At 49.0% G+C, this 26,335-nt stretch overlaps 1 protein-coding gene and 1 long non-coding RNA gene across 11 annotated transcripts in view; one reads left to right on the top strand and one right to left on the bottom strand.

Moving 5' to 3' along the window:
- The window catches only part of Wt1 (WT1 transcription factor), a 148,013-nt gene that overhangs the window by 32,788 nt on the left and 88,890 nt on the right, over positions 1-26,335 (bottom strand). For 2 of the 10 annotated variants that reach the window (XM_090347936.1, XM_090347938.1), the window contains exons 1-3: positions 14,494-15,127; positions 8,709-8,831; positions 8,232-8,334 (exon numbers count right to left, since the gene is read on the bottom strand). In XM_090347936.1, coding sequence (XP_090204062.1) covers positions 8,232-8,334; positions 8,709-8,831; positions 14,494-14,938 — 671 coding nt within the window. In that variant the 5' untranslated portion in view covers positions 14,939-15,127. Of the gene's footprint in view, positions 1-8,231; positions 8,335-8,708; positions 8,832-10,595; positions 10,780-13,835; positions 14,006-14,493; positions 15,339-26,335 lie in introns of those variants that run through there. The other 8 variants (XM_090347932.1, XM_090347933.1, XM_090347934.1 and 5 more) reach the window with 8 other exon arrangements.
- Positions 15,406-16,646, top strand: LOC150053011 (uncharacterized). Its single transcript, XR_016538060.1, has 2 exons — positions 15,406-15,652; positions 16,408-16,646. It is a non-coding gene; the product is annotated as an uncharacterized LOC150053011 (long non-coding RNA).

Here is a 26,335-nt window from a genome sequence, read left to right as displayed (position 1 = left end):
TAAGGCTGGTGTAATTAATTCCTGAAAGACCCCAACTTTTATTAGAAGTGCCAGCCTGCTGCATTTACCACAGGAGAGTTTCTTGAAGTTTCTTTGGGCTGACAGTCCATTAATAAGCGTCCTCCTCCACAATCTCTCCACTGGTTTTTGTTCTCCTGTGCCTTTTCATCAAGCAACCCATTTATTAATCTTGCCATTAATCTCAGCTAACAGGCTAACAGGCATTGTATTCCCCAGGTAGCTCTACATTTTTTGTCACTAATATTTTTTTTAATGTCCATTCACTAAAATCACTCAGCCACTGTTGACAGTTTTCCTGGGCCTGTTTGGGGTATAAGATCTTTCTGAAAGTATTGAATTTTTGCATATGACTAAGAATCTGATCATTTTCAAAAGGTTTGGAAAATAGGGATCAATACACAGATACCTAACTTTATGATTTAGGATTTTTTTTTCCTCAAAAGACTCAAAGAATAGATATACAGGTTCCTCGGAAGCTCTATCCAGAAGGATCCCAAAGACAAAGCATTTCTAAGGGCATTCCTTTTGCCTCCAGAAAGCAAAACTACTCAAATATAGGGTCAGTGTCGTGTCGTAGTGTGTGTGTGTGTGTGTGTGTGTGTGTGTGTGAGTGTGTGTGTGCCTGTGTATGGTATCTACCTTATGGGTAATTAGTAATCCTCTGTTCTGTAATTCCCAGTACAGAAGTCACTGGCCATGTGTGACTACGAAGCACCAGGAACCCAGCTAGTGCCACCCATTGAAATAAGATTTTTGTTAGAATGAGTTGTGTATAATATTTTAGAATTAGTTTCACTTTTTGAAAAAATATTTGTAGTTAACTAGCAAGTTTCAAATTATACATATGGCTTGTATTATGTTTTATTAGGCAATGGGAATGGACAAGTCACAGGTAAATTTTCTCAACTATCAAATAAGAATATTTATCTTAATTTCATTTTACAAGGATGATGTGAAACTCAAAGAAGGTAATAGCTCTTTAAAAATATGATAACTGAAAATTGACTGGTTTTTTTTTTAACCTACCGAGTTTTTTCTTATAGTTTCATACATTCTCAGTACATCTCACAACTTTGTGAGGTCAGTATGAGTATGACCTCTGCCAGGTGCTAGCGGCTCATGCCTGTAATCCTAACTACTCAGGAGGATTGCAGTTCAAAGACAGCCTAGGCAAGAAAGTCCATGAAATTCTTATCTCCAATTAACCAGAAAACTGGAAGTGGTGCTATGGCTCAAAGTTGTAGAGCATTAGCCATGAGCAAAAAGAGCTCGGGGACCGTGCCCAGGGCCTTGAGTTTGACCTCTGAAACTGACCCCTCACACTAAGCGCAATGCTTCTTCAGTTATGATCCCAAATGAAATGTCCCACTTTGTGATTCAATTTGTCCAGGTAGCTCAGCCTAAAAACTCTCAGAGGAAATAAGGTGAAGAAGGCAGATGGGAAAAAAGGACTTACAGAAAATCCCCAAGCTACTAAAAGGCTTCCTGGGGCCAGAGATGACATCAGAACACCATTTAACCACATCCTGCCTTCTGCTGGCTAGAGCTCTGCAGTGGCTGTGTGAATCAGCCTGGCTGGCACAACCTTTCCTCTGCATGTCAATGACAGCAAGGACAATAACGATGGCTGGAGAAAGGACAGAATGTGAACTTGAGCTAAAAATACTGGGTCTAACTATGTTCAGGCTCTGATCTCTTTGGGCAATCGGTCAACCCCCAGCTCTCACCATGGAAACCCAAAAAGAGGGCAGCCACTATCCAGGGAACATATGGCCTCTGGCAAATGAAGCATCTACTTATTAAATGGCCACGGTAGGTGTGGACTACCTCTTTCCCAAAGGAGTCCAGATAAGCAGGTGATCTCGCACACAGTAACCATAGCGGTCACGTAGGCATTTCAGTTCCGTCTGGTCGGAAATGAACTCTGGAATTGCAGGCTGCCAAAATACATTCCAAAAGTCACGGTGTCCTTTATTTTTATAAGTAGATTTTTTTTTGAAAGTCACTTGTTTCCTATGTAAGAAATGTTTGAAGTTAGAAGCAAGAGAGGGGGGGGGAAATACTTCTATAACTGGGATTAATGCAAGTTGGAGTAAAATAAAAGGAAGTCCGTCCTAGCAAAAAGGGGAACTTAAAAGGAAATCAGTAGTAGATCATATAGAGTTTGTTTTGGCCTGAACTGAAGTAATACTGAGTTCTCGACCTCTGCATGAAAAGAAAGGAAGAAAAAAAAAAAAGCTAAGCTATTATCTAGACCAGAACGCCTCCACAATTCAAATGCATGTGTGACTTGAGAATGTTTTTATCTTTAACTGTGCTGACTATATTCCATAGAACAAGGAAAAAGATTCATGTCACCACTGGAATAGAACCACCTAACCCTGTAGAGATTCAGATTTTTTTTCCTACCCTATGTCTACTGGCCTAAAGGACAACTTGATAGACATAGTTTTGAAAATGTTTTAAATGCCAAGAAGAGGATGGGGGTGGGGCTGGGAAACAGAGACACCTAGCAGCTGTGATCAGAATTCATGATATTTCCAACTTCTGCTATCCTGACCCTGCCTTGTACCAAGGGAGAGATTTCAGAAGCTGCCAAGCAAGGAGCTTGCAGAGGAGGTTTATGTGAATATCTACCATCCCTCTTCCTGCGCTTTCCCTCTAAGGCGCCTTAGAGGCTGCATACTCTGAACTTTCTACCCAGCAGGCCACAGTAAAGAATTATTTCATAGACACTCTCTTAGTATTGTAATCTCTTGCAAGCTCACCAGCTAATCAAAGAAAAACCCACTGGGGATTCAATTTCTATTAATAAACACTGGGTCAGCACAAAAGTTACAGGAATACTTGGAACTAACTATTTCCCCTTCCCTGGCGACAGGATCAAATTCAAGCCTGAATCTTTGATAACATTCCCCACCACCCTGGAAACCACTTCCCTCCTTTTACCTTCTGCCTACTGGTGAAAAGCTGTGTAAGATGCACTTGGGTACACAAAAGGTGGCATTATTTATGATGAGTCTGTCTCCTTGGTCCATGAACGATCATTTGATTTCATTCTTTCCTTTTTTTTTCTTTTTGTCAGTCAAGGGCCTTGAACTCGGGACACTGTCCCTGAGTTCTTTGGCTCAAAGATAGCACTCTATCACTCTGAGCCACAGCACCACTTCTGGTTTTTAAATGGTTAATTGGAAGGAAGAGTCTCACAGCCTTTCCTGCCCAAGCTGGCTCTGAACTGTGATAATCAGATATCAGCCTCTGGAGTAGGTAGGATTATAGGCATGAGTCACCATCACCAAGCTTATCTGCTTTCTTTTTACATGGAAGCCCAAGTGGTAAGTTGTGGATTTCCTATTAGTCTGTAGATAGCAAGATTCCACAGAAAGTGGATGACTCCTAAAGAGATATCTCAGCTTGTCATTGGTTCCACCAATAACATCGCTATTTAGGCACCAGCAGGACTCAGTTAAAAATACGCAACCCAAAAATGATTGCTTCCACAGCTGAAGCAGTGTCTGTTGCTAATGGGTAAGGCAGGACACAAGTAAATACTACCTTTAAGCTGATTGCACTGTGGCTAAAAAGAAATGATATATATACACATTGACCAAGATGCATTATACTCATACATTGATAAGTTGAGTGGAAACTACGTTGTACATTTTGTAATTTTTAAAAGAAAGATATGTGAAGATAGAAGCAAAAGATAAAGGGGAAAACTGAAATGTCTTTAAAAAACAGATCAGTACAAGCCAGGAGCAGTGTGGCTCATGCCTGTAATCCTAGCTACTCAGGAGGCTGAGACCTGAGGATCAAGATTCAAAAGCCAGCCCGGTCACAATAGGACCTTAGACTCTTATCTCCAATTAACCTCTAGAAAAGGGGAAGTGAGGCTTGGCTCAGAGACAACGCCCAGGCCCAGGATTCAGGTGGTAAGCTTGAGCTGAAGAGCTTAGGGACAGCACCCAGGCTGAGTTCAAGCCCCATGACCAAAAAGAAAACCAAAAAAAAAAAAAAAAAAAAAACAGATCAGTACAACTGGAAACATGTTTCAAACATAGTGCTCAGAACTTGTCAATGTAGCTATGAGGATGGACCCAGGAAATGGACATAGGTTCAAGGAAGGTCAAAAAGCAAGAGAAGCAGAGGGAGACTGAGAGAAAGCAGGGGAAGGCCTTGCTAGCTGCCTTTTTTAGGTAGAGATGGGTGTTGCTTTAATGAGGTTGTCTCCCCTTGTTTATGAGATTATGGGCTCCACCTTTCAGCAGAGCTTGCCTCTGGTCCCACATCAGTGCCACCCTGGAAGGGCTGCTCTTCCTGGGACAGGATGAACAGACAGGGAGAGGGGTCTCTGCCTGACATTCTTTTAGGTTCCCCAGTAATTCATCTTACCCCAAAGGTAGAGACAAGCTGGAGAAGCCTGAAGACTGTAAAAGCTACTTGGTGAGAGGATTTCAGGAAAAGGCTCAAGCCTGTCCTAGCCATACTCATCAGAGAAAATCATATCCTCAAACTACTAAGAGCTTTCTAGGGAGACCTGTGGGTAGTTTACATGGGGAGTAGGGCTTTCACAATTGTGGTGAATGAAGCTCATCCTCCAGCAAGATGCCACCTGAGAAGGGCACTTGGGCATGTGAAAAGCAGGTGCAGGGGATAGAGAGGAGATTAAGGAGACTTGCTATTTGAGTTTGAACAGCAATTCTACCCCTTCCCATGGCACTCTGGAGAAACTCCCCTTGCAGCACCTCAGAATCTTCCTCTGTAAAATATAGGTGATGAGCCACTGACAACCTCAAATTACAGTGTATATTAAAGAAGTGAATACTTGTAAGGTGCTTACAAGTGGCACATAGTAAATATGCACATTTACTAGAGAGAGAATGAATGCTTAAGGCGAAGAATCTGAGAGATTGGACATCAAATCCTGATTCCAAGGCTCACTTGCTGAGTGACTGAGAAAGTTACATGAGTTCTCTGAATTTATTTACACATCAGTAGAATGAAAAATATAGTGCTTGCCCCTTAATGCAGTCAGAAGGATGAAATGAGCAAACTGAAAGAAATACTTAGCCTTGTGCACAGCAGCATAGAGTCAGTGGTTATTCTTCCAGCAACAATCATGCAGTTCCATAAGAATTAGCATCTGGCTTCAGATCCCTTAGTGACATTTAGACAATACTCAACCCACTGTTAGTATTTTTGCACAGGTGTGAGGTATGGAAGGTGGGGAAAATCACCTCCTCTCGTTTCTTATAAATTGATTGAGGACTGGCTGTACCCCAATCAGCTACACTGTGTGTAACTGTGTACTCCGCAAATCTGTCACCTCAGAGGAGGGAATTCTGCAGGGGGGCAAAGAAAGAGCTGGAATTTTGCAACTCCTCTCAAAACACCCCCCCCCCATCACACATTGCTTATTTTGTGTCCCAGATCCTCCTTTCAGGTTGGAGAGGGAAACTAGGTGCCTGACTGCGTTATCTCCAAATGAAAGCCTTGTATGGGGGTAGACGGAGGATGAAAACTCCATGTCTCTCAGCTTTTTACAACAAGGTGGAGTGAATATAAGGAAAGCCTTTCCCAGGGGATCCTGAGATTATAGATTTTAAAAAATGAATTAGTAGAAGTTTGGCTGAATATCTAAAAATGTAAAGTTAAACTGTTGAGCAGTTTTATTAAAAGTTGGTTACTATGTTCTATGTTTCTCAAAAAATTACCATCCCAGAAGCATTTCAATGCCCTTTGAACATTTTTAGGAACTGGAAAGAGGGACATCACATCATTGCAGTGACACTGGTGCAAAGAGCCAGTTTTAAGATATCCTTACTCCTGATCATTCATCATACTCCAGAAGAGATGGGATCTTGAACTTCAAAGGCTCAAGGCGCACACTTTAAAGGATCAAAGTTTCCTATGAGGGGAGGGTCACAATATTTTTTGAGACATCTCTATTTAGGAAAGTTGTGTAACCGGAGAAAATTGTATTTTTATGAGATCCACGTACAAGCAAGACCAGAAGAAAAAAATGCCCAGAAGAAAAAGAGAAATAACTATTTCTGAAAGATGAATCTGATGAAATTGCTTTCTACAGCGGCCAATCGGAAACTGGATTAGAAAATGTGCAAGATATGTGTGTATACCTATGTGTGTACGTGAATATGCTGGAGGTATAACTCTATAGTAGATTGTGAAATATTCATGCGGCACTAGGTTCAATCCTCAGCACCAAAAAGTTAGAATTCTTAGTGACTTTTCCTGTTTCTACAGGACAAGCGAAAAAGCCCTAAGTCAAAATCCATCAAAGGGATTCTCTGGAGAACTGGAATAAAACGAATGGTTGCCATCACTTTATTCCAGACTGCTATCCAGGTGGGCTATCCATCTCCTTTGCTGGGTCCTTTCTCTGGAGTATCCTTGAGCTTGGCGAAAAGGAGAGAGGAAGGGATGTGTCCCTAGCAGCATCACTATGGCAAGAGATGGCAATCCCTCCTCCTTCCCCAAAGTTGGTATCCACCCATCTCAACAACGCTCGCTCCCACCCCCAAGGTCTTCCTCTAGCCTGGGACCAGAACCAGGCTGAGTCCACGAGGGGCCATGGAACAGCGGCGGGCCGAGGTCTCCCTGTGGGGCTCGCGTCCAGCTGCTCTCTCCACCCCTGATAGCCACTAGAACAGCAGCTTCAACACCCTGACCAGGGGCGGCGAGAACAGCTGCGGTTCTGATCGGAGGCTTCCACGGGAGAAGGGACATGAACCCCTACCCACCCCGGTGACCTGACCCACTGAAGGGAAACCCAGAAATGGGGGGGGTTGGGAGCGGGGGTGGAGCGGGACATAGTCTCTGCAGTGCCACGATCATAGAGTCGGATTCCAGTTTCCAACTGAGGAAGGATTTTTAAAAGGATGTGTGGTGTGATCATTTATCCGCACAACAGGGGATTTCTCCCCCACCCCCACTCCACCGCACCCCACCCCCCAAAAAAAACTGGCAAGGAAAGGGGATGTGGAATCCAAACTCCGATTTGAGTTGCCCAATGGATCTCCAGATCAAAAATCAAAAACAAGGTTTCCCAAATCCCAACACCCAGAGAGGAAGGTGTGGACCCCATTGGGTTCTCAGATCCAGCCACAGGCCCGGACTCCCACTTCAACAGCTCGGCGCGCCCCTCCTCCAGCTGCGGGCCCGGAGGTCCGCAGACGCAGCCGTACCCCCACCCAATCTCCCGAGGCAGGCGCCTTTCCTTCCTTCATGACTTCACTACCTCCTTCCCTTGACGTCAGTCCCCCGGGTCCTGGCCCCGTGGGGCGGGAGGATGGGGATGGGCTGGGGGGGGGGGACGATTGGTGTCAGGATCCCCTTCGCACCCGGGGGAGGGGGAAGCTCTGAGGTAATGGGCGCCCAATCCCCGGCCGCACAGGGCGCTGGCGGCCCCTTCCCGGCCCCCGCCCCACCTTCGCGCCCGGCGCAGGCCGGTGTGTGCGCCGCAGTTACTTAGCAACCCTATCGGAGACGCGGGAGGCCGGCCAAGTTCACCCAAAGTTGAAGAATAAATTGGGGAGGGGAGGGAGACGATGGAAAGAAAGTAGAATGCGAGGAGAGCCCCGAGGGGGGAGGGGGCTGGCCAAATTGGGCACAGGCCGTGGGGGCCGGGGCGGGGGGCGGGCCGGGGAGGGGGGTTCGCCTCTCTGGAACTAGAAAGTCGTGGGTGGGCCGGCGCGGCTGCACGGGGGACCCCACTAAGATCCGACCGCCATCCGGCGATCCGGCCTGGGCGCACAGCCGCCGAGCGACCTCCACGAAAGCCCAGCGAGCCGCGGAGTGGCTGGCCTCGGCCCGCGGCGGCCAGGGAGGCCACTGGGGACGCAGGGGTTGGAGGGCCTGGAGTGGGAACGGACTCTGTGTTTAATCTCTAGTCCGGAGGAAATGAAAGGCCTCCCAATAAAGACCCTTATAAAAAAACCAGCTCCTCCACGCACAGCTCCCCCTTCCCCAGCCCCGTCCATCGCGAACCAAAACAAGATTAATCTGCGCGGGAGATCGGCTTTAATTGGCCTCAAGTGGCTGGGTGGAATTAGGGCATCCTTTGTCTCCCCAAGACCCTGCGCCCCTCGGCTGCCTGGGGAGGCGGGGGAGACGCGGGGAGGGGTGTCTGCCGGACCTACGGCCCCTCCCGCGTGGCGGGGACCCACCCCCGTGCCCTGGCGCCTTCTTACCTGCTGTAGGGCGTCCGCAGCAGCAGAGCCTGGCCGCCCGTGCAGCTGTCGGTGGGAGTGTGACAGCCGTAGACCGGGGGCGGCACCGAGTACTGTTGCTCGCCTGAGGAAAGAGCCAGGGATAAGTGAGCGCGGGCAAGGGGGGGTGAACAGAGTATGCTGAATGTGGGGGCCCAACGGTGCTACCAGCGAAGCCACCAGATCACAAGGGTCCCCCGTTTCTTTCAATCAGCATTCACCCCCCCCCACGCACCTTGGAAAAGACGCCCATAGACTTGGTTGAGTGTCATTGAGTCCTGGGGGGCGGAAAGATGCCGGATTTCTTTTCTTTTCTATTCTATTCTTTCTTTTAAATATCATGTCCCTGAGCTAATTCCATCCCCGGTGCCTCCTTGCTCCAATTTGCTATGTGTTGGACACTCCGGGAGGGAGGTGTGCAGAAGAAGGGGGAGCCCTGCGTCCATCCCACCTGCTTACCCAGCGAGCCCTGCTGGACCATGGGATCCTCGTGCTTGAAGGAATGATTGGGGAACTGGGCTGCGTGGTGTGAAGGCGTGTGGCCATAGCTGGGTGTCCCATCGAAGGTGACTGTGCTGTATCCTAGGAAAAAGCAGCAGAGAGAAACGCATCAGTGTGACTCTTGGGGTAAACAGAGGCAGAGGGTCTAAACCAGAATTAGGGCAACAAGGGGTGCCTGTTCCCCCCCCCCAAGTTCTGGTCTTCAAGGAAGGGGTGTGCCACCTCTGCTACTAGGACAATGTCCAGAAGCAGAACCGAAGTCCTGGGGCTTGTCCCGGGAAGTCCTTTGGTAACTAAAATCCTGACTGCCCTGCAATTTTTCCCAGTCTATGGATTCCTTGTCTATGGTGACCGTGGCTTCCAGCATCCATGAAATATGAACACTTCACCAGCTTGGAGGAGAAAGTATTTTCCCTTCAGAAAAAACAAACACCTAGGCTTTAGCACAGGGGCGGCAGTGGGTAAGCAAAATGAATCTGCCCGGCTGACCTTGCGCTGACTCTAAGCTGTAAATCAGGAGCCTGGGCACCAACTTTCATTAATTACTTGGAGCCCGGTTAAACCGCCTGCACCTTAAATGGGGAGCATAATTACTGGGAAATGTTATCTGTCTGGGGGCTGCACAACCTGACACCACAACAGAGGTCCTGAGGGTGGCGGGAACTGGAGAAGGAGAAAGAAGGACCCTTTTCCGTGGGTCCAGGGGAGTCTGACTCAGACCACTGCTAGGGTGGCCAATTTTCCGTGTTCCACGCAACAGAAACTGCACGATTTGGGGGGGGGGGCGTGTATACATGTCCTTTCTTTTCCATGGCAGTGCCCAGCGCTGCCTCGGTTTCCCTGCGGAGACACCAAGATGCGTTATTCCCCGGGTCTGGAAAACATGAGGGAGGATTGTTTCTCAGTTGAGAAACGTAGTCTGGTGTGATCATTGCCATTAAATTCCTTGGAATCCACAACTCCCTGTCATTCTCCCAGCCCCCTTCACCCCTACTTTCTGAAAAGCTGTTAGCTGGGAGGGGGGGACTCCGCACTGAAGACCAACCCTGAGACCCCGGATCCTAGGGTGGGGCCGCTTCTCCGCTAGAGTTCCGAAGGATGGACGCCGAAATCCAGGCCAACTGGCCAGCGAGGGGGTCAGTGGCCACTCCTGGAAGCCCCTGCCCAGCAGAGCCGAAGCCCATTGCCCCTCCCCCTTCCTTCTGCCCGCGGCCGGCCAACCCCACAAAATGCCTTGGGGTCGCGGAAAGGCCGCTGGAGTCGGACCTAAGCTGGGCAACAAGTGTTCCCGACTGCTCAGTCCAGCCCGGGAGGTTGAGTTCACGTCCACCTTCAAAACACAAGGCTGACCACCCCCCCACACACACTCCCCGGAGACAATCAAGGTTCTGTCCCTCACTCAGAGGCCAAGAAAGGCACAGCCCGATGGCTGCGTTTCTGGGCGTGAAGGAGGGAAAGAAACGTACTAAGTTGTGAGCGCCTGGACTGCACAGGTCACGCGCAGGCCCCGCGCTCCGGTCGCAGATGGGTGTTGGGAAGCGATGGAGGGTTGTTGGTTTGTTTTTGAAATTGGCGTGACCCTCCCTAGAAAGCCTCCACTTCTGGCCTGGTGAGTGGGCAAAGATAACCCCCCGCCCCGCTAGTTCTCGGGCATGGGTGCGCACGCAGCGGCTTCCTTTTGGAAGTGGAAGCCCGGCCCGGCTGGAGACCTGAGAATGAGCTTCCAAACGAAATTGGAGCCCAGACACCCAGCGTCGCCCCGAGGAAGAATCGACCGTCGCAGGAGGCATCTTCTGAATCAAGAGGGACAGGAGGAGAAACAAAAGAAATTTTCTCGAAACGAACCCTTCTCCATTTTCGAGCGGAAGAGCGGGCACTGAGTTCAGCCCCGGTGCAGGGATGGGGCGGCGGCTGCTCGAGGATGCCTGGCGTGCGTGCTGGCCTGCCAGCCCGGGCTGCGATCCACGCGACGTGGGCTCCTAAGGATACCGACGCCCCACGAGGCACCCTAGCGCCCGGCTCACGACAAGCCGCCCTCGAGCCCGCTGTCCCTCAGGTCTCCCCGGAAGGGCAGTGATGAAAACCGCCGGCGGACTGAGGGTTCCTTTAATTACAGGCTTATCAAACACGGGGCTGATTAGAGGCACACTGTCCCCGGGGCCCCAGAGCGGAGCCTGGCCCCGAGCGTGGAGGCGGGAGCCGGGGGAGGCTCCGCTGCTGGCTGGAAGGAGCTGCGTGTTCCAAGGCTCCTTGTATAGGCCTTGGAGCTGGAGGGCCTGGCAGCCAAGGTAGCGCCTTTCCCACGGTTAGTGCTAGTCGGAGAGGGGAGTGCAACCTTGACTGCAAAGAAGAAGCGAGAGCGGCTCGAAGCCTCCCTGCCCCACCCATGGCTGCCAAGGAACCCCGGGAATCGCCTGGACTTGGCCTAGCTGGCCCTGGAGGAGTAGAGGGGACAATGGATAGATTGAGGTAGAATGGGTGATTGTGCTCAGAAGGCTGAAAATGATAACTGTAGCTGAGGTGGGATAAGAGGCAATCTCCCCCAACGAAATGCCCTCTTCTATGTGACCAAAGGGGGCGCCTTTGGCCCTCAGGTTCAGCTTGTCGCCCCACCTGACCCTGGGATAGCCCAAGTAATCCAAGGCCTACCCTTGCACTAAGCCTTGGCTTACCAGCCCGGCTATGGCAAAGCAGGAACTGACTGGCTAGCAGCCTTGTCTGTCTTGGTACCCTTCCTAAACCTTGTATTCCAGCCAGGGCTAGGGAAGTCCTTACCCCACTTCTGCTCCCAGAAACCATCCAACCAGCAACACAGTCTCCTCCAGATTCATACAGAGACACAGTAAACAGTGTGGGTTCAGATTCCAGCTCTGCCACAACCTGGGAGATGGCTTGTACACCTAATCTGTGAGTGCCCGAATTTTTCTTCCTTGTACAAAAGAAAGTTCCTTCAGCATGAGGCTGTGAGATTCTTTCAAAAGTGCCTGAGACTAACTGTCTTAATTCACATTCAGTCACCAGTACCTGGCACAAAATAGAAGCTAGATGGACTGCCAACTATATTTATTTTGCCTGTAAGAAATGTTGGAAGGGGTGGGTGGGCACTAGAAAGTGTCCTTGCCTGGGGACCTGCTGTGGAGGACAGACAGCCTGGAGACTGGGCTTGGTGTGCTGACAGCCATAGTCAGGATGATGCCTTAGCTGTTGTCAGCTCAAGTCTCCAACCAAGCCTGGATTCCTGGAAAGAGAGCCAGAGGAACCCCAAATCAAAGGATTTTGTTGGAATGTGTGGAAGAACCATCCACTTTAAAACCCTACCTGTGGACTGGGCACTGGAGGCCCGCACCTGTCATCCTAGCTACACAAGAGGCTGAGATCTGAGGCTTGTGGCTCAAAGCCAGAGAGTGCAGGAAAGTCCACGAGTCTCTTATCCCCAATTAACCACCAAAAAGCGGGAAGTGGAGCTGTGGCTCAAGTGGTGGAGTGCTAGCCTTAAGCAAAAGGAAAAAGAAAGAAAGAAAGAAAGAAAGAAAGAAAGAAAGAAAGAAAGAAAGAGAAAGAAAGCTTGCAAAGCCCAGGTCCAGGGTGTGCATGCGTGTGCGTGCACACACACACACACACACACACACACACACACCAATAGGGACTAGAATGGCATCTAAACACCAGATAAATCCCTGCTCCTAACCACCAAATGAATCCACAGGAATAGATGCAGAGACCACCTCCCCTTCCCCCTCCTTGTTTTGATTAGGAGGGAAAACCAAGGCTAAGGGTAGGAACAGGTTTCCAGGATAAGGTGCTAGTCTGGGAATGTCTCTCCACAGAGTTTTCCATATGGGCAGGGAGGGTGACATGTCTTCACCTGACCATACTGGGCTTTGGCTGGTTCCCAAGTGATTTTTTTGTTCTAGAGCAGTCTGGCCTGTGTACTTGAGAGGACTCGAGTTTTCCCAGAAGTGTCCGTGGGATTTAAGTCTCTAAACTGCAACACACACACACACACACACAGTGGAATTAAGATCCTAGACTTCCCCTGCAGAATGCTGAACATAGGAGCCTATCCTAAAGTCAGAGTCCAGGTTTCAAAAGTACCAAAGGTACTTAAATTGAACTTAAATAAAATACGAGTGCACCATGTGCACTGGGATTTTGCACCCCGGAGGACTGGATGGGATAGCTCCTGGCCTCTCTGAATACCACTCCTCCACACAGTCTCATATCACACACCTGCGTGGCTCAGTTTCCCAGTGGGTAACGTTTTGATGAGCAGCCCTTTGCCCTGAGCCTTAGGAAAGTCAAACTTTCTCGCCTATAGCTATTAACTTTTGTCGGGACCCAGCCTCCAGGTTGCTCATCTTAGCTCTCCTTTTACAAAAAGAGCAAAGGAACCTGGAGATTCGCCAAGTTAACAGCTGCTTGTTAAAAAGAAGTGGCTGCGGATCGACTCCACGCTGTTCCAACAAGCACAACACTCGAATCGCAGAATGCCTTTGCCCCTGTTCCCCCTACTTGGATGAAGGGGGCGGTTTCGGTTTCACTAGGGCTCCGCTAGGACCAGGTGCTCCGCTCTTGGACTACACAGGAGGACTGGCTTCGAGACACCCATTTAGGAAGCCCGGGAGCCGACTGGGGAGAACCGAACCTTTTGGGCGTTTAGGAAGTTTAGGGCACCTTGGCAGTGGTGACACATTGTTTCTCCCATTCCCACGCAAGTCAGAAACACCCCCTTCCTTCGGCCAGCACGAATTGTTTTTTTCCCCTCCAGGAAAAACATCGGCAAACCATTTCCTAAAATATCGAATTATACCCAACGAGTTTAGGTTCTCCAAATCAAACGATTCCAATGAGGAAAACTAAAAGATCTAACTCCAGTGGCTCGGCCCAGTATGGGAGGGTCCCCGCTGGCTCTGCTGAGAGGCTGGGGAGGCAATCACTGAGGATCACCAACAAATCTGTTCTTGTTCAGACGCTTCCCCCCCCCCCCCCCGCCCCAGGTCCTACAAAAATCTTCCCAGTCGGAGCTCACATTGACACTACCAGGAACCTCGCTAGACGCTAGACAGGCCGATGCTCGGGCCTCACCAGACTGCTTGTGACAGGACCAGATCCCACATCTTTTGTAATCGGATAAGCCGGGTTCTCTTCCACCCCAGTTGCCTGCGTGTCTGGCGCCTTGTTGAAGTCCTGGCGAGAGTACCACTATTTTACCATGCTCAAGAGACACAGATCTAGATAGCGGCCCATTCATTGACTGGGTGTGGTGCCTGTTGCCCAGTACTTATAGAGTGCTCGAGACCCCCACACCTGACGAAGGACTTGGATAATCCCAGTAGAAGAAGCACGGGGTGGGGGGGCGTCCATCCCCTTCGTCCTGGGGCCCGTCAGAATCTGAGGCCTAGAGATCAACAAAGCTCAATGCCTGGTGACAGCTTTGGTGGCGCCCCGAGCCATAAGACCTCTTCGTTCCCAAGGCACAGCTAGACTCCGAAGCTTCGTCTTGTCCCAGAATTGCCAGGCTCCGAGGGGCCCAGATGGCCTCCCGGCTCGTGCGAACGCTCCGGGTTCCCCTCCACCACCACCCCTGTTTCTCTCTGCGGGGGTGAGGGAGGCATCGGGAGTCCATACCTGCGTGCACACTTGCCCGAGGCCGCTCCCACTACTGTCCTGGCTTTGGGGGAGCCCGCGGAGAAGTATTGGGGGGCGGAGAGAGGCCGCGGGGGGCGCTCCCCGGGGGACTCACCCTGGTTGCGGATAGCCGGCTGGCTCTCCAGGCAGCTGGGCAGGTAGGGCGCGTTGGGGAACATCCTGGCCTGGCCGGAGGACGCCTGGCTGGGCGGGGGCGGGCCGAAGGGGCCGTAGCGACAGGCTCCGGCGGTGCCTGTGAACTGGCCAGAGAAATGGACGGTGAAGGCGCTCAAGCACTGCTCCTCGTGCGGCTCCGCGCCGCCCCAGCTCGGCTCCTGTTTGATGAAGGAGTGGGGCGGCGGCGGTGGCGGTGGTGGCGGCGGAGCCGACGGTGGGGCCGGGCCACCCAGGGAACCGTAAGCCGAAGCCCCCGGGGGCGCGAAGTCCAGCACCGGTGCCCATTGAGCCGCGCCGCTGACGGGCAGTGCGCAGCCGCCGCCGCCTCCCAGCGAGGGGACGGCGGGCAGCAGCGCGTTCAGGTCCCGCACGTCGGAGCCCATTCGCGGCGGCTCAGACCCCGACAGCCTGCGGCTCCTCCGACCTGGCGGACGCTGGACGTAGGACTCGGCCGAGCCTAACTTGGTGGGGAGGCAGCCCGGGCCTCGACCCCTCCGCTGATCCGGATGCTGGAGGCACCCGGGTTCCAAGTGGAGCGCGTGCGGGGACGCCGGTTCGGGGCGCACGTGGAAGCTGGCCCTGGCTGGAGGAGGAAATCCGGGATTCAGCGAGGAGGCGGCGGCGGGACCCGGGTTCCTGGGCTGCCGTCCCGGCTCTGGGTGGTGGATTGGTGGGTGGGTGGGTGAGTAAAAGAGTGGGAGGAAGGACGGGAAAGGGGGGAGCGGACAGGCGATCGGGGCGCGGAGAGCCCCCGGGTGTGGGCGCTGCCTTGAACTCCTTACCCCAGCTGCCTGGCTGCCCCCAGCTTCTCAAAGCTCAAATAAGAGGGGCAGGCTGTGGGGAAGGAGGAGGAGCCTGCAGGCTCGGCCGCTCCATTCACACAGCGGCCCTAGCCCTGCGGGGCACCGCTGGCTCTTCTGGGGCGTCCACGCCGCGGGGGTGGGGGGCGGGCCTGAAGCCACGTCCCTCTCCTCCAGACGCCCTCCTCCCCGGCCTGCCACGCGCTCTCCACGGGCCTGGATGGCGCAGCCCCCCCCCACCGCCCCTTGGGGCCTTCGGGAGTGTGGGCGCCTAGCGGCCCCAGCAAGCCCCTCCAGGTAAACGGGGCGCCCCCCCCTCGGCCCCGGGACGAGGTGGGGGGGAAGAGACGGGGTGGTTAGACGGAGAGGGCGGGCTGGAGGGAGGGGCAGGTGGACTCCACGAGGGCGGGGACTTCAGCCAAGCGCTGACAACTCTCGAGGTTCCTCGAGCTGACGGGTCCCTCGGCGCCCCCGAGTCCAACAGTTCTAAAGGCTTAAACTGTGTTTCTTGGAGACAGATCGGTGCCCGGGCGTTTGGGTGGCCAGGAGCCATGGCGTCAGTGGTGCAAGCGGGAAGGCTTTTCGGCTGCCTGCTAGTTGGTTGGGATTTGGTCCCAGTGGAAGGTGGTTGGGGTCTCCCTAAAACTGGGGTTGGAGGCAGCAGTTAATTCTCCTCTCTATCCATTTCTATTCTATGATTCAATCGCAAGTTTAAGGGGGAAGGAAAGCCGTCGGGAAAAGCCGGCGTTGGGTCCCGCTCCAGCGTTCGGGCGCACGGGGGGCGGCGGGAGTGTGGCTCCGGCGCCGTGCGCCACACCCGGCTTTCCTTCGCTCCCCTTTGATTCTGGAGACGCGTCGCGGGCTGGGCTCTGGGGCGGCGGGGCTGGGGGAGCTCCCTGGAGCCCCAGCCAGCAAGCAAGTTCACACCTCGGGAAACGTGGGGCGCCACGCAAAAGGAACTCCTCCCTCCACGTAGCGGCTGTTCCGAGCAGGTGTTTTGGAGGTCGCTTTTGTGGACCGGTTGGTTCTTCTAAGGTAGTCGGATCTTTCAGACACGCAGCCTGGAGGCGGAGGAGAAGAGCCGGGGGTCTGGCACCAAGCGCGTCTCAGCGCGCGTGGAATCGGCCCGGAGCGGCGACGGCGGAGTCCGGGAGAGCCAGGCGCGCGGGGCAGGAAGAGGCCGACGGCAGCCAGGACGCGAGGCTGGCTGGGGAGGGGGCAACTTTCTAGCCAAGCCTAAGGACGCAAAGCTACAGTGGAGGCAACTGCTGTTTTATAAATAAAAGCAACACCCCAAAGACCTCGCTCTAATTCCCATTTGTTGTACTTTGGTTTCTGTGCATGGTGTAAATACAGTCACCCTGAATTCGAGTGGCGGAAGCAAAGTACCGTGCCTCGCCCCGTCTAGGGATTGCTCGCCCTGTAGGGGAAGACTGCAGGGTGAAAGGTTGCGAATGTCACCCCCGTGGATAGAGATCACAGCGCTGATTTAGTTCTGGACTTCGCTCAGGACTTTTTATTATTATTTAATGAGAGAGAGAGAAGGGGGACAGGGCCCCCTGCCCCAAGCTGCCCACTCCTCTCAGGTATGCCCGGCCCTAAACCCGCAGACAGAGCTTGGCACATAGAGGCACAAGCATTTAACACTAGTTGTTTTGGTGGAGAGTGGTCATTTAATATTAAACTTGTCAAAGCCAAATTGTCCCCCCCAGGGACCCCTAACCCCCTTCTTCCATACCCTTTCCCATGTCTTATTTCTGCTTGGAAATCGTTTTCTTAGTTAGGACTCAAGCACATGTCATTCTCAAACGAAAAGGCAGCGATTGTTGGGCTTTCCCGGGCGCGGGGGCCGGGCCGTGCTGAGGAGCGAGGTGGGCGCGCGTGCTTCGGGGATCTCAGGCAGAGCAAACACAAACCTCGACTGACTTCGCATTGTACAAAATCGGTTTTTGTTTTTCGTTTTTTGTTTTTGTTTTTTGTTTTTTGTTTTTGCCTTGGAGATCGTATTCCAAAGTGGATGAGCGGAGAAGGGCTATTGGCAGTTTAGGACTCTCCTCCGCCATTGGTGTGTTTCCTATAGTTGAAGAGGAGATTTTCATTTCAAATTCAGGGTGTCTCCCCCCCACCCCAGCTCGCCCCGATTTCACCCCACCCCATAGTGGGAGGAGCTCCCGGAAGCCCTCGGGGCGGAGAAATGAGTGCTGAAAGTTTCCAGCCGCCCACCCTCCCCCACCCCACCCCCCGTGCCCTCCCGCCGCGGTCCAGGGCCCTCTTGGCCTGACAGGACTACCCTTGGCACCCCCTGTCCTATGTCTTCTCTTTTTCCCCACCCTAAAACGAACTCCGGAAAATCTATACGCTTCCAGGGTCCCCGGCGCCGCGTTCTTTCCACTCCGCCGCCTTCCCCTGGGTTTTGGAGTCTGCTGGCCTGCGCGCGTGGCAGAGACCTGCAACCAAGCTAGGACGCGGGCGTACAGCTCACCCACCCTGCAACTCCTTCAGCCCCCGGGCCCTCGGAGATCCCAGAAAGATGAAGGCTGCGAGGGCAGGACGCTCCACTCGCCACTTTCCCGCCCGGGCAGCCCAGGCCCCTTAGCAGAGGATATAGGTCCTAATCGCCATTGAAACTGAAGTCCAGAACAGGGAACGGCGAGGCGAGGCGTGGGAAGCAGAGGTTAAGAGCCAGGGACTGGCGGCTTGTGAATACAGTTTCAGCTCCCTCCAGCCATCAACAGCTGTGCAATCTCGCACTCTTTCTGTAGCCCTTCGGAGCCTCCATTTCTCCAAGTAGGGCCCTCTTGGGGCTCTACGGATGCTGTAGGTTAGATTGAAGTGCTGGGCTGGGTTATGCATTGTTTTTTTTTTTTGCTTGTTACTTTTCAAGGACACATAGCAAGGCAGAGCTGAAACCCAGGTCCAGTTTTCCGAGGTGTCTTGAATCCTGTCCTCTGGTCTTGTAGAATTAGTGGAGAAGAACGAACGGGAAAGTCCACATTGGTAAAATAAAAACATCCCAGCCTAGAAGGTGCATAATTACCGCAATAGAAGAGAACATTTCATCTAGGTGCTTGGAAGGGGCCTCTATCGTCTCACCCCACCCCACCCCCTCTACTTTCACCCCAGTACTCTCAACTGCATCTGGCAGAGCCAGTGGCTCCAGGGACCAGCGCGCACTCCCGGCCGCGCTCCCCGCTGCCTGCCGCAGACGGCTGAATAAACACGCGAGGGTCTGTCAAGGGCGGAGGCCACTGGCCTGCCATTGGGGCTACGGAGCCCAGCGTCTCCGGACCATCTCCTCCACGCCGGGAGGAAAAGGCGCTTCTCCAACCAGCCCGCGCCAGGATCCCCGAGGGCAGGACAAATCCCCAACAGCTTCTTCTCTCCTCCCAGCCGTCTCCAACACAACCACTCTGTCCATCTACCCCGCCGCCGCTGGGCGGACGCTTAAGATGGTTCCCAGCCCGGCACTGTCGGCAAAAGTTTCATTTCTAAAATTATTATTATTAATAATAATATTTGAAACATGGCAGGGCCTTTTGTGATATAGCCCCCTCCTAAACGTCCTCTGTTCACTCGAAAATTATCTCGATCTGCTTTGACCAACCCCTCATTTATGGCTCAAACTCTCCTCTCTGACCCGATTTTGGGCCCATTGACGGCTACTTATTAGGAGGTGTATCCTCCCCAACACCCTCCCCCCCAAAACCAGAGCCGGCGGTGCCTGGAGCCAACCCTGTCTGATCTGACGCGTCCGCGAGATGGTCCCCGAGTCCCCAGAGAAAGGATTCCGCAGCGAGGCCTCTATTATTATACCGTAAATCTTTCTAAATTCTGGAACTAATTATGTAGAGGATATGTCTCAATTTGTTCTGCATTAATGCCACAGTGGGGATAGAGGCCAGGCCGTGGCCAGAGGAGATACGTAGGCCCATGAAATTGATGAACTGAGAGTTGCTTCCAGTCCTGGGCGCACCATCTGGAATTCCAGTCTGAGGTTACAATTAGAACTCCTGACCCCAGATTCAACTTTGAAAACAACCGGGGCGGGGTGGGGGGGAGAAGAGGGGCAAAAATACAAGAAGGAAAGAAGAAACAACTTCTTTTGCACCTGTAAAAAATAAGGAAGGAATGAAGGAAGGAAGGAAGGAAGGAAGGAAGGAAGGAAGGAAGGAAGGAAGGGAAGGAAGGAAAAATCCCTATTTTAAAATCTTTCCATCTTGGAAAATTCTTTCCAAATATTTCGTTTGTGTTTTTTAACCTATAAAAGATAATGGAATGTATTTTATAGGCTGGATTTTATCTTGTCTCCTTTCACTCTCCTGACTGCACTCAGTTTTATAATTGTCATTTTTCCCTCAGTGTTGGGTTTGATTGTGTAGGACCAAAGCAATCCTCAGTAAATTAGCTCGGTAAGAATTGCCACTCTTGTGATGTTCCTTTTGATAAATAACCTAATTACAGATATCTACCTGGATCTAGGAACTCCTATTTTTTTAATGCAATTTAAGCTTAACTGTAGTAATCAGAGATTTTGTGTTGTAATTTTATTTGTATCCTTTGGGCAAAAGTAACACACTTCTTTATTTTCCTCTCACTTTGACCTCCTGAAGAACTGAAGGACCAGGCAGTACTGGGAATTTGTTAAATTTATTAGCATACATGCTTAGACAAAACGAGATATAAATCATTCAGCTGTATTAAGCCATAAAATATCCCAATGAAGTCAGCCCCTTGCCAGGGACCGGGTATATAAATGTTCATATAAAACAAGGTATCAGTATTCTCTTTTAAAGTGAATGTGTTCTAGGAATACTCAAATGTTGAGTTAGAAATACAGGAGAGAGAGACAAGGCAAGGGATGGAAGACATTCTCAAAAGCAGCCTCTTAACATTGTGGTGGCCCCCAGCATAGGCTAAAAAGGCAAGATCTCAACAGTTTGCATTAGGAATGTTAAGTAGATGATTTTTGGGGGGGGAGTGTCGTTTGGTTTGTTGATTTTAAGAGACAGATACAAACAATGTAATCATAAGTAGCAAAGAAATAGGGGGGGAAGGAATAGAAGGCAAAAGGCAATGCTTCAGATAGATGAATTCTCCCTCCAAAGTCAATTCAGCTTCACAAAAATCTAGTTGGGAAAGACACTGTATCTTCATACAGATAACAGATTAGCCATTAGTGAAGAGCCACCTGGGCTTCTGTCTGCAAACCCGGATGTGCAGCTGGTCAACAGAAGGATGTATATTCACTGGAGGTGGATGAGGAGGAAAAACGGGCTGGGGGAGGGAGGAAGGGAAATTGATGCAATTCCAGGCTGAAATTTACCAAGACAAAAATCAGACAAATTGTTGAAGGAGTTCATAATCACAGCTGTCTATAAATCTTGGTAAATCAGGGCATTCTTTACCTTTTAGAAATGATTGTTCTCAAGGTATTTTAAAGTCAAGTATCATGGGGATGAAAGGAATAGTCTCTCCTTTCCTCTCATTTTCAACCAGAATATCCTCATCCTTACTGTGCCACTCTCATTCACTGACCACACATCAGGCTTTATTGATATTTCTGCTGTGTAGCACTATAGCAGCAACTGGAAATAGGGCAGTGACACCACAACTTCACCCAGCTTTCAGGGAACTTTCATTTCAGTGGCAATGACCAGCAAGTCACAAGGAAACTCATCAGCTAGGTTCAGGTAGTCATAACTGCTGTAATGAAAGGATCTGGACAACTGGAGAATGACTAAGGGGCAGACAAATATGGGGAGCAACGTGTAGCCCTCACTTCTTTCACCTCTGCCCACACTGTCCTGTTTTGATGCAAGAAGAAAGTATCCCATCCTTCTGCCCAGAGAACTAATTTGAAGGATTTGGAATGCTTGGTTTGGCTAAATCTCTGCCTACATGACAGGACTTCATAGTAAGACAGAATTACAATAAGCATCACCAGCTGAGTGACTCTGAAAGTTTCTTAATTCCAAAGAAAAACTCGAATTTTCTCTTCTTCAGGGTAAAAAGAACACCCATTCAATAGAAGCTATGAGAACTAGGTATGTAAGGTAAAGCATGAACATTTCTTAGCCCATAGGAAGCAATCAATGGTGACTACAATCTATATTGACATAGATTCTATGCTTTGCTTCTAATTAATTGACAAGTATCAATATTAGTGGGAGTTGAGAGAAGATAGCAATCTTGGTGCTTGTTAGATTAGGGAGTGAAATTTTTACTAAAAGGCCTGACCTTAGAGTGTTGCTATCTCAGTGGAATTTGAAATCATTTTGCCCAATGCCAAGACTCTAAAAACAGGAAATAGATGGCTCTTTCTTCAAAATCAAGCTTAGCTTCTTTCAGGTTATGTGGAAACATCAGCTTGAAAAGGTCTGAACTGCACTATTCACTGCAGCCACATTTCACGTGTGCAAGCTGGTACAGAATTTTTAAAAATCTGGTTCAAATCCTACTTCTGCCAGTGATCATGCCCTTGGGAAAAATAACATAAATCCCCTTACTTTGCTATAAGTTGTAATGGAAGGTGATAAAACATGAAGCTGCTGAGTGTGTTGGCTCATGCTGAAACCCTAGCCATTTGGGAGAGGAAGATTGGAAGGATGACAGTTGGAGGCCAACTAGGCAAAAAGTTCTGAGATCTCATTTCACCCAATAAAAGCTGGGTGTGGTGGCAACACTCCTGTCATCCCAGCTGTGCCAGAGGTGGAAAGAGGAGGAGGCTCTAGTGTCAGGCTGCTGGTCAGAAATGTAAGATCTTATCTTAAAAAATAACAAAAGCAGAAAGGAATGGGGACATGGCTCAAGTGGTTGAGCACCTGCCTACCAAACATAAGACTTTGAGTTCAAACGCAGCACTGCAGAAAAAAAAAAAAAACAAGTGGTGAATCAGCACTGCTTCATGTGAACAGTAGAAAGGAAGGTATCTATTGAGATTCTGGCATAGTGCTAGATGCTGCCATGTTGTAGTTAAGCTTTCAGTTTGTTTAATCAGATAATATTAATGAAGCTTTGGAAAAGCAAGTCAACCAGCTACAGCTTGAATCAGCAAGATTCTGATTATGCACAGAAAGGAATCTCTACTTTCCACACAATATACATTTCCATGTTATATATTTATACATATATATATGTGTATATATATATATATATATGTACATATGCTATTGTCCTGTTTCATTCCTGTACTGGGGACTGAACTCAAAGCCTAGATGCTTTAGAGATAAAGGATACCTCTCTATTGCTTGAGCCACAGCTCCACTTCTGGCTTTTTGCTGATTGGTTTAAGATAAAAGTTTCATGAACTTTCCCAACATCTGGCTTCAGATTAAGATCCTTCAGGTCTCAGCACCCTGAGTAGCTAGGATTACAGGCATGAGCCAACACAGCCTGACTTCCCATCTTTGTTTTAACTTACTTTTGTCACATTGTTATCTCATTCTTTCCTATATGAAAGCTTGATACTCAAGGCATTGACTCAAGATTTCTAACCATGAGCCCCAAAAGTTAACATTTGGAATCTCACTCTTAGTCAGTACCTTTGCAGAATACCCACCACATATCAGGAACTGGACAATCCCAGGGTTTTCAAATTGAGCAGGAAATTGTTTTCAGCCAAAAGAGAGAAAAAAGTAGTTTGACCTTATTCCAGAAGTTACCACATAACATTTATTAATAGTTCTGTAAACAAGCTGAACATAGTATCAGCTTGCTGTTCAAGATAGTACAGAAGTTTATGAGAAGTTGCTCAGGGAAAACAAGATAGAGTCATTAGAAATCTGATCCTACTCAATGTGCATTTATTCAAGTCTCCATAAATCACAAAGCAGTGAAACTTCATTGTGATTGCTCTTCCAGATCTGAAGGACACCCCCTTGGTAGAAATCAAATCCATTTCACAAGGCCCAGGATTTTTTTCCTCTACCAATGTACAAGCTAATTACAAAAATTCCCAAGAGATAATAAATATTAAACTCTAATCAACACATATGACACAAGATAAATAAGCTTAAAACTTAATCATGATTTCCTATTTATCTTTAATTATCCCTCACCTGGTAATGGGATAAATAAATATTATCCGTTATATTTATTTATACCCAGTGGTGCCACATGTTAAATTTTCCCATGTCAGTCTCAGTTTAAATGGTTCTTCCAACTTAATTATGAGCTGCTCTTTACTCCCAATGCGTTTTGGTTTTAATGATAAATGAGATGTAGTCCATTTGCCTAAAATTTTTATTTTATGAAAAAGGCAGATTTAATAAAGCCATGAAAGCTTTAAAAGACAAAGGGTTAAGTGACATGAAAAGCTTAGATTAATATTAGAAACAAAAGGATAAAAATAGCTACTAAAAATAGGACTTAGTTCTGAGTTTACTGACAGCCAAATTAAAAAGGGAAAACAACACTAGGTACATGTCTCTCATTTTGTAACAGAAGCAAGACATCCAGTTTTCAAAAGCAATCATTTTTTTTTTCTAGCACTAAACTCTAGGCCCATGAAATAATCGGTATCTTCAACATCAACAAAAACAGTTTTCAGAAGATACTGAGTGAGACATTCTCTAATTTCAATCCAATGGCTATATTAATATCATGGCTACACAATGTTACAACTGTGCTCTTTCTGTAAGTTGTTTCTGACACAATAGAAGTGGCAAGGCATTCCCTTTGAATGAGGCAAAGTTGATCTGACATAACTCAAATAAAATTTGTTTAAGTTTTAGAAATTCTCTGCTGGTAATTTTAAAAAGTATCTTTGTATTCTTCTACTCATGAGTCATCAAGAAACTTTTGGACATGAACCCATGCAAAGCTAAGGAGTTGATCCTTCATCTCTAAAATCTAAATGGGATTCGGAGGAGCTCAGAGCAGGGGTTTCATTGAGAAGACATCTGGCATTGTCTAGAGACTTATAGACAGAATGCTGCTGGTATCAGGTTAGCAGAGGCTTGCTGAACACTCCATGTGCAACGCTAGGATGAAGATCTAGTCAGCCCAACATGTTAGAGTGGCTGAGAGAGCCGCCCTAGTGTACTCTCACTAGAAGATACTCTAAGTACCTTCTACTGAGGTAAGCAGTACACACACACACACACACACACACACACACACTGAAGAAAGGGCTTTGGATTAGGTTTCCCCATCCACCCAAGTAGAGCCAAAAGATGTCTCTCCCTATGCTGGAGGAAATCTAAGAAAAGAACTAGAGAGGTGAGAAGAAGCAAGGCATGTGATTGGGATTCAGCCCACAAAGGAAATTACAGATGAACTAGTTTAACTAGAAAAGAAGGAGAGTCCATGGAGACCAAAAGGGAGAAAGCCAGGAGAGCATGTGTAAATTTAGAGCAGAGTTTCTGTCCTGATGCTATGCTCCAAGATCCCTAAATATTGCTAGTATGTTTTAAAACCACACAAATCAAAGGCAGCATAAACTTTTATGTTCACAGATCATCTTTTGAATTCTAGCTTGTGGTATCTATATATGAATAACTTCATACTTTGCTTCCTCTCCCATGTATCATTTTTTTTTACCATTTACATAAAGGGGAGTCATTGGAACGCAGGTTTATATCACACTGAAGTTAAAAATGGATGCCATCTTAAAAATACAACCTCTCAAGACTCAGAAAATTCTGGACTACTGCTGTAATTAGATGACACCATAGGAATCTCCATTAAGAAATATTATTCTGACCTAGTTCTCTATGTCATGCTGCAGATTGTCCTTCTCTTGAGTCATGGAACGCTTTGTGAGAAAAGACTACAAAGCCGAGTCTCTCGATATTAGCCATCTCACCCTTCAAAAGTTCAGCCAGGAGTGGGACAAAACCCTTGTCACTATGTTGACATGTTTACTTCTGGCACAAAAAAATATTGCTGTTGCCCAATTCAGCTTTCCAGTCGATTCACTTGCCTGGAGACATATATTTTATGTCTTCCTTTGATGATTTACAAATAAATTAGCACAATCCACTAAGGTCTGCCAACATATATGCATTACTGCAGAAATTGGAGATGTTGAAAAATGTTGGTAATTTATCGTATCCCAATACTTTCTTCTTAAGAATCAAATAAATATCACGGGCTAGTTTATATACCTGACATATTTATTGCCACATTCCGGCTGAGAACTTCCCATTGTCGTGTGTTCTCACACATTGTTTTCACAAATTGTATTTTGAAAGAATTGAAGGGAAATTCAGGCCAGAGAAGGGAGATGTTATCTTTTGGAACAGATGAGCCCACTCTAATGGAAGATGCTAATCCATTCAGAGTTTTGGGAAGGCAGAGTCCTCCGGTGGGTGTGATAAATCCACAGGATCTGAATCCAGGGTTTTGCACTGGGACCCTGAAGTCAGTGTGAACAATTCCATCCAAAGGTTCCAAATAAACGTCAAGTATCATTATCACAACAGAACAAGCATGAACGTGGGGTAGGTCAAGTTTGCCCGGCTTCCTTCCTGCAAGTGGACTCACTGAGCAGGGTTCAAATTCCTGATCAAAAATGATCCAAGATGCATCTATAACACCAGACCTATTACTTTATTACTTATGTGCTTGGAAAGAAGATCTGAGAGACAGAAAACTTCACCTGCTCAGCCTTGTTGTCACATGAGAGCTCCGTGGAAAGCTGAAGTTCTCTTCTCAGTTCCATGCCTGGGCTGTTTTCAAAAGATGAGACATCTGGAGCCAAATGGCCTTTGTTTTTAAAGTGCTGACTATGTCTTAAGTGGTCATGAGGTATCTAAGTCTCACACAGTCAAGATCTTCGCCATCCCCTTTGCCTAACTCACTGGCGCCTTTTTCAATTGTCACTTAGTTGGCACCAAACACACAAGACAGTTTTCCACTTGGTTGAATCCTGGTTTACTAACCTTTTTCAGGTTGAGTCCAGGCAAAGGACCTTAGTGAAGACTCTGCCAGTCCACCTTTTTCAGAAAAGACATTGGATGAGTTGCCCAAGATCAGATA

The sequence above is a fragment of the Megascapheus bottae genome, chromosome 16 (assembly GCF_031878675.1).
Source record: "Megascapheus bottae isolate mThoBot1 chromosome 16, mThoBot2.hap1, whole genome shotgun sequence".
In the NCBI taxonomy this organism is placed as follows: domain Eukaryota; kingdom Metazoa; phylum Chordata; class Mammalia; order Rodentia; family Geomyidae; genus Megascapheus; species Megascapheus bottae.
This window is presented reverse-complemented; position numbering and strand designations above follow the sequence as displayed.